This window comes from Electrophorus electricus, chromosome 20, assembly GCF_013358815.1.
Source record: "Electrophorus electricus isolate fEleEle1 chromosome 20, fEleEle1.pri, whole genome shotgun sequence".
NCBI lineage: Eukaryota > Metazoa > Chordata > Actinopteri > Gymnotiformes > Gymnotidae > Electrophorus > Electrophorus electricus.
Genome location: NC_049554.1, coordinates 6,105,383 through 6,113,337, shown reverse-complemented (window position 1 = coordinate 6,113,337; position 7,955 = coordinate 6,105,383). Strand labels below are relative to the sequence as shown.

At 47.8% G+C, this 7,955-nt stretch overlaps 1 protein-coding gene across 3 annotated transcripts in view; it reads left to right on the top strand.

Annotated features, from left to right (window-relative positions):
- LOC113580750 (chemokine-like protein TAFA-1) overlaps positions 1 to 3,147 on the top strand; it is a 140,518-nt gene extending 137,371 nt beyond the window's left edge. For all 3 annotated transcript variants that reach the window (XR_003410996.2, XM_027015483.2, XM_027015480.2), the window contains one exon: positions 2,372 to 3,147. Coding sequence is in view for 1 of the 3 variants with exons in the window: in XM_027015483.2 (XP_026871284.2) it covers positions 2,372 to 2,389 (18 nt within the window). In the remaining 2 variants the exon portion in view is untranslated. The remainder of the gene's footprint in view (positions 1 to 2,371) is intronic.
- The last annotated feature ends 4,808 nt before the right edge of the window (positions 3,148 to 7,955 follow it).

Genomic DNA, 7,955 nt, shown 5'->3' with positions numbered 1-7,955 from the left:
TCAAACTCACTGCTGGCTAGTGTGCTGAAGGAAATTTTAAATGCATGTAGAAGTAAAACAGTGTGTGTGTGTGTGTGCGTGTGTGTGTGTGTGTGCGCGTGCGTGTGTATGGATATGCTTGGTGCCTGTGCACACATCACTGCTATGCAGGTTAGTGGGGACTGAATCAGGTGCTGTGGGAGTGATGCATCTGTCAGGGTGGATATGACAGGAAGTCACAGCCAGACCCCTGGGGGGGTTTGCCAGGATGTGATGGACATGCCCACCTCCCCTGCAAGGCCATGCCTGGGTGTGATGACAGAACATCGGGCGTAACGCCCGCCCGACAGCTGCCAGTTTTGTTGGGGCAAGCAGGGCAAGGGATTGTCAGGATGAGACATTCTCTCTCTCTCTCTCTCTCTCTCTCTCTCTCTCTCTCTCTCTCTCTCTCTCTCTCTCTCTCTCTCTCTCTCTGGATTGCACCTGCATGTTTCGAGCTGAGTAGAGGAAGTGTCAGCATAGGCTCAGGGTGCTCAGGGCAGCGCCACAGGCTGGAGACTTTAATTAGCCTTACCGAGCTCTGGGCCCTAATACCCAGATTCACCCGCACACGCACCCCACACTCATTTCAACCTCGCCTCCAGCCCCTCACCAGCCCTCAGAGAAGGCCGGAGAGAGAGAGAGAGAGAGAGAGAGAGAGAGAGAGAGAGAGAGAGAGAGAGAGAGAAAGTTAGAGCAGAGGCAGATGGGGACACAAAGTGATAGATGGATAGAACAGTGTGTGTGTGTGTGTGTGTGTGTGTGTGTGTGTGTGTGTGTGTGTATGTGTGTCATCGTATGCAAGAATGCCAGTTAAGGAGACTATTTGCCTTGATTTCTGGTAATGATATAAGCGGATGATTCGGTTGCGGGAGCTGGATGTTCGTTAGCTCGGGGACACGAGGGTTTGCTCCGAGATGGGACAATCAGGGACACCGGCGTGGTGGCTGTCTGCCTACAGAGCGGAGAGTTTCATCGTTAAGAGAGGCCTCAGAGTGACACACTGTCCCACTGTAACCCAGCAAGACTCCCAACGGGAGAGGAGACAGGCGGAGGTGGAGAGAGAACGAGGGGGCAAGATGGAGAGTGTTTGAACGAGAGAGGGCTGGAAGGAGGGAGAATGAGGAGAGGAGGAGGAGGCTGGGCTGCCGATGGCCTTGCGCTAGATCATAAACAGGGAAAAGATGCCATAGGAAGTGGAGAAGGGTATTAGAACCCCCCACACATGTGCACATGCGTTTAATTAATACCCACTTGGCAATCTGGAGAGATCTGCACAGCTTTCTCACACACCCTCCGTGATCCTTTCACTCAACCCTTCAATTCCTGCAGGGACCACACAATACCATCCTTGTGACAGAGCAGCTTCACATCACAGAGTAGCTCCAAATCACAGAGCAGCTCCACATCACAGAGTAGCTCCAAATCACAGAGCAGCTCCACGTCACAGAGCAGCTCCATGTTACAGCTCCACGTTACAGATCAGCTCCACATCGTAGAGCAGCTCCACGTCACAGAGTAGCTCCACATTACAGCTCCATGTTACAGAGCAGCTCCACATTACAGCTCCATGTTACAGAGCAGCTCCACATTACAGCTCCACGTTACAGATCAGCTCCACATCGTAGAGCAGCTCCACGTTACAGAGCAGCTCCATGTTACAGAGCAGCTCCACATTACAGAGCAGCTCCACATTACAGAGCAGGTCCATGTTACAGATCAGATCCACGTTACAGAGCAGCTCCATGTCACTGCAGAAATGTTTTCAGATACTCCTTTATATGGTGTAATATATTGTGAGCTTGTGTAACTAAAAGCATGTGCTATCACTCTCTCTCTCTCTCCCCTCTCTCCCTCTCTCTCTTTCCCTCTCTCTCTCCTTCTCTCTCTCTTCCTCTCTCTTTCTCTTTCTCTCTCCCTCTCTCTCTCTCTCTCTCTCTCTCTATCTTTCCCTCTCTTTATCTCTCCCTCTCCCTCTCTCCCTCTCCCTCTCTCCCTCTCTCTCCCTCTCTCTCTTTCCCTCTCTCTCTCTCCTCTATCTCTCCCTCTCTTTCTCTCCCTCTCCCTCTCTCTACCTCTCTCTCTCCCCTCTCTCTCCCTCTCTATCTTTCCCTCTCTCTTCTTCTCTCTCTCTCTTCCTCTCTGTCTCTCCCTCTCTCTCTCTATCTCTCCCTCTCTCTATCTCTCTCTCTATCTCCCTCTCTCTATCTCCCTCCCTCTCCCTCCCTCTCCCTCTCTCCCTCTCTCTTTCTCTCTCTCCCCCTCTCTCTCTCTCCCTCCCTCTCCCTCTCCCTCCCTCTCCCTCTCTCCCTCACTTCTCTCCCATGCTGTTCTCTCCTCTCCTGCTGTACAGATTCATCCACAGACCTAAACCCAGAGTTCCCCCATCAGACTGCACACGGCTGTCCTGTCTGTCACAGTGGACTAAATCATTCCATCAAAGAGTGCGCTGACTGGCTCACCTGCGTGAGACGTGACGGAGGACAAGCTTCCCTTGGAGAAACAGAACGCCATTCTGCTGGCTGCATGCCAAGGATTCTTTCTTTCTTTTCTCTCTTTTTTTGAAAATAACAGCAAGCCAAGGCCATGATTGATTTCCCTACATGTTCCTCTCCATGAAGAACCCCCCGCCTCCTTAAACACGCTCAAACACAGACACATACACACACATCCTCCAGGCTGTCTCGAGACAGCTTAGCAGACTTATTTAGAGGGTTAACCCAATATCTGAAAACACTGCCCCCCCCCCACCACCACCACCACCAAAAAGGCAAAGTGGTTGATCCCACCAGTGGATGACTGAGGAGAGGATCGTGTTGGATTAGTGACTCAGTGGAGATAATGAGGTGAATCCATTTGAGATGTTACCCACGTTCCCCTGGTCTCACCTGTGGCAGCCGTGGAGGGGATTGTGCACAGTGCTAGCGTCTCTCGAACTTCCGCACGCCAGCCTGGACCCTCTGCACTCCCTTGGAACGTGCACGCACACACACACACACAAACATCGCATACAATATACAAGCCTCTGTGTCAAGGGCCAAAGGTCACATCTTGACCCACTTGCTCAAACTCAGACCTGGTCTCTTTTTATCTGTCAGCATGCTCAATGTACTTTGTTGGAGCCTTATTCATATGCAGAGTAACTATATATATATATATATATATATATATATATATATATATATATATATATATATATATACACCTATAAAAAAGTCATATGACCTTAAAAGCCCTTGCAGAGTGTTCATATAGATAGTTTGAGAGATGATCTCTGACTGCGCTGTTGAGTATTGTCCCAGTGGTTGATAACACCCCCCCCCCAAGTCCACCCCCCATCTCATCTATGGAAAATGCCCCTCTACCCTGAACTGACAGCATAAGACAACTGCTCACGATCACCCTTAAACGAGCAGATAATCAGATCTATAAACGTGTAACATGTAGAGATGCATCTTGGCAACAGAACATGCTTTCAACACGGGCTGTGTTTGCTAATCGGCTGTATGGTTCTGTGCAGATGGATCCCCTGTAACTGTCCTCGGTTCTGGCCTCACTTCTCGGACGTGACCGGCTCTGGTCTGGGAGTAGATGTAGATCCTGCTAGTTTCTGTAAGTCCTGTTTCTGGGGCAAAGTATGGATTAAGAGGTAGACGGAGAGAGGAAGCGTGTCTGGCCCATGTGGAATTACAGTAGTCCTGGTAGATACAAATGCAGTCTGGTCAGAATCTGATCAGAATTAAAGAATTCCCTTTATTTCTCTCCGCATAACACTCTAATGTGTCATCACGTGCTGTATATTACTGGCACGGTATTTGAAATGGTCAATGACTTAATTTTAGTTTAACATCAAATATTCATCCACTTATGTCACTCATTTTAAGGATGGAATACATCGAATATTTTGCATGTCATTAGTTTAAGAAGCATTTCAGTTTAGATTCGATGTTGCTGAAAGGAACTTCCTCTCCGCTGCTCTCCTGAAACGCCCCGCAGAGACGCGCCGCATTGCCAGTCTGCGATCGGCACACCGGAACTGACTGCCACCACAGGCCGCTGGCCTTGGGTTTCTTCTGGGTCCACGTGTGTTGTTTAATGAGACCACTTAGAGCTCATTGCTTATCAAGTCCTTTCCGTCACGTATGCGGTCTCGCGGCGAAGGTCTTTATTCTCATGATTTCATCACCATCGTCATCACCGTTTTCTTTATTGCGGGTGTCACTGCGGTCTGTGTTTTCATTTAAAGAACACATTCCGAAATGTAAAAAAAAAAAAAAAAAAAAAACACCAAACAAAACTGCCGATTCTATCAAATCCCCGTCCCCTGCTGTTACAGTTACACATGTCTAAGTCATCCCTTTTCAGTGAATGTGTATTAATCATTTAATCATGGAGCAAAGACTCAGCGGTACGTACGGCTGTCTAGCGGCGGCGGGTCGTGTGATTGACAAGTGTGGGCGTCCCCCTGGCTGTCTGCCGAGAGCGGCGCACGCAGTGGAGTGCAAAGCGATAAACGTGCTGCCTCCTTCAGCGGGAACCGCCGTAGTTTTTGCTGTCACTTGTTTTTTTTTATTTATTTATGTCGCTGTTGTTGTCGCTGTTGCTGCTACTGCTTCTTTGATTTAATAGTCCCCACTGGAGCCCAGAGACTGCGCCTGTCCTCCTAACTCACACAGAGCATCGTAGCTCGGAGTGCGCGAGTTCATCGCTAATACACACACGAGGGGAAAGTGGAGGAATGAGGCATGCCTCGTCTGCTGGGCCGGGAGGTGCGTCCGGATGCCGGGTGGACGAAGAGCCCTCCCGATCCCTCTCAAAGCGGGTGAGGAGCGACGGAGTGAGGAGTCACCCAGGGAGGCCGGCCGCGTGCGTGGAGAAACCATTGCTCCACCGCTGACAGCAGTTCCCGTGTTCCTCGGACCGGAACATCACCAGCACACCCAGGAAACATCTCCCACGTCCTGGAGGCTCGGCCGGCGGATGCCTGTTTTCAGCTCTAATTGTAAACCAGGCCGACAGCCCCCGTCCCTCCTATCCGGCAGTAATCAATAATCTATATATTTTATTTTTATGAGATGATCAGAGTTTAAAGCCAGCTGTGCGTCCTCATCCATTGCTCACAACATTCCAGTAGTATAAGGGTTTAGATGTAATGTTATTTACCACCAATCAATACAAATTTAATATCGCTGTAATATAATCACACGTTCAAGCTTTGCAAGTGCTCCTGTCAAATCCGAGCATCTCTATCACAGTGAAAGAGTTTCTGTAGCCTCTTCCAGTCTACGTTTATACAATAAGTGGAACAATAATCAAATTTTGATTATAGATTCACAAAGTGCAAACATGTATTTCCAGACTGGTTTGAAAAACTTCGAGAAATAGTTTTATTTATATCAGTTCGCTGTTAAGAGTCTAACTTCCCGAGCACAAACTGTTCACGCCAAATAAACCGCTTGTCTGGTGACGATTCCGCCAACATCCGTCACGGCGAAATCACTAACCAACCCACGCCTGTCAGAATCCATGTTGAAGATAATTCATCCTGGGTGGTGTTTTCATCCCCTGCGTATTCCACAACGCAAAGGATAACCAGGGGCATGAGGTAGATGGGCCAACGAAATCCATCATAGTGCCATTGAGTGCCTTTATGCCCTACATGACATCCCATAATAGTCTACGCAGCAGTGGGTTCTACGTTTTAAAAACCATTTTAAAAATCACACTTCCTTTTTAATAGGGAACAAATTTCCCCTGGCCTCCGGGACGTACTGGGAACAGCTCGGATATTAAAAACTGCCTCGTGTCACTGTTAGAGCCCTACGTGCCGATGGAGATGTTACCACCTGCTCCCATCTCACGGCAAGACGCCGTAATCCTCGACGGCTTCTTGTGTGCTTGCCACCTGATATTGTATAAACCATCTTGGAGCTTTATTAACGGTGGCGTTCCCAGCACTGTGTCCGCGCGCGCGGTGAGTCGCTGGCGGTCAGGTGCGCAGGACTTCCGAATGGCTCTCTCTCGGCCACGCTAAGAGTCGCGTAAATAAATGCAGATAAGGCAAACAAGCGTCATGTGGATGTCACCCTTGTTTAATAGCAGAGAACCAGTGTTCTAAAAGTAGAAAATGCAAATGTGAATGAGAAGGATTAATCTTTGTAACACATAAACAAGAAGCCAGAGAGATTGTTGCCATCAATAAATCCATTACAGATGTTGGTTGAGCTTTGAGTGGTTAACTTGTGTCTGTGGGTTAAGGGGTCGTGAGTTGGTGTCAATCAAAATTTATTTTGCATGATAATATGAGCTTTTTTGTTTGTTTGCTGAATAATATCTACAAGTTTTGGCTTTTAAAATATTGAACACAAGCATTTTTTTTCTTTCAGGCAACTTGACAAATGTTCGTGACCTAATTATCTGTGCAAAGGTCTAGTGGAACACCCAGCAAGTATGGAAACCCTGTGCAGAGCTGCAGAGATGTACTGTCACACAGCTGTGTGTCTTTGGCAAGAGAACTGAATTGCTGGATTTGAAAACTCAGTGCTTTACCGAGGAGATCTCAGAAAGAATGTGCAGGAATTGCCCAAAGAAGGATAAATTAGCTGGAATTCTTGAAAAGGTTCTCTTAAGGGAATTTATGAAACCCTCCCCAAAAAAAAACGCTATAACCATTCATAGCTTTTACTATTTATATACTTACACAAATAATTGTAATTCACCTGTTCTGGGATCAGTGAGAATTTACTGAAGGGTCATTTAAGATGCAGGAATATCTTTCCTTCACTCTCTGAGAGGCTCAACCACTTAAGGAGGGAAAATTAGTAGTCTGTATATGTGGTGTGTATTTAGGTAATTTATCATGCAAATGTATAAGTGGGGCACGGTGGTGAAGGTGAAGGTTAAGTGGCAGGAGAGACACGTCTCACCTCTCTAAATACACACCTCGGGAGAGACACGTCTCACCTCTCTAAATACACACCTCGGGAGAGACACGTCTCACCTCTCTAAATACACACCTCGTGAGAGACACGTCTCACCTCTCTAAATACACACCTCGTGAGAGACACGTCTCACCTCGCTAAATACACACCTCGGGAGAGGCACGTCTCACCTCTCTAAATACACACCGCGTGAGAGACGTCTCACCTCTCTAAATACACACCTCGGGAGAGGCACGTCTCACCTCTCTAAATACACACCTCGGGAGAGACACGTTTCACCTCTCTAAATACACACCTTGGGAGAGGCACGTCTCACCTCTCTAAATACACACCTCGGGAGAGGCACGTCTCACCTCTCTAAATACTCACCTCGGGAGAGGCACGTCTCACCTCTCTAAATACTCACCTCGGGAGAGACACGTCTCACCTCTCTAAATACACACCTCGGGAGAGACACGTTTCACCTCTCTAAATACACACCTTGGGAGAGGCACGTCTCACCTCTCTAAATACACACCTCGGGAGAGGCACGTCTCACCTCTCTAAATACACACCTCGGGAGAGACACATTTCACCTCTCTAAATACACACCTCGGGAGAGGTACGTCTCACCTCTGTAAATACACACCTCGGGAGAGGCACGTCTCACCTCTCTAAATACACACCTCGGGAGAGACACGTTTCACCTCTCTAAATACACACCTCGGGAAAGACACGTCTCACGTCTCTAAATACACATCTCGGGAGAGGCATGTCTCACCTCACTAAATACACACCTCAGGATAAGTATAAGAGCAGTCAGTGGACACCTGACCAAAGAACTCATCTGCAATGGATTTGTGTTGAATGTACAGAAAAACCATGCAAAGTCCCACAGTGCAAACACATACTAAACATCTGGAGTGTTATTTACAAATGCACACTAAACACCTGGAGTGTTCCTTACATATCAGCTCTCCCATTTCAGGATTTCAGAAATTATGAAAATCTAATTCG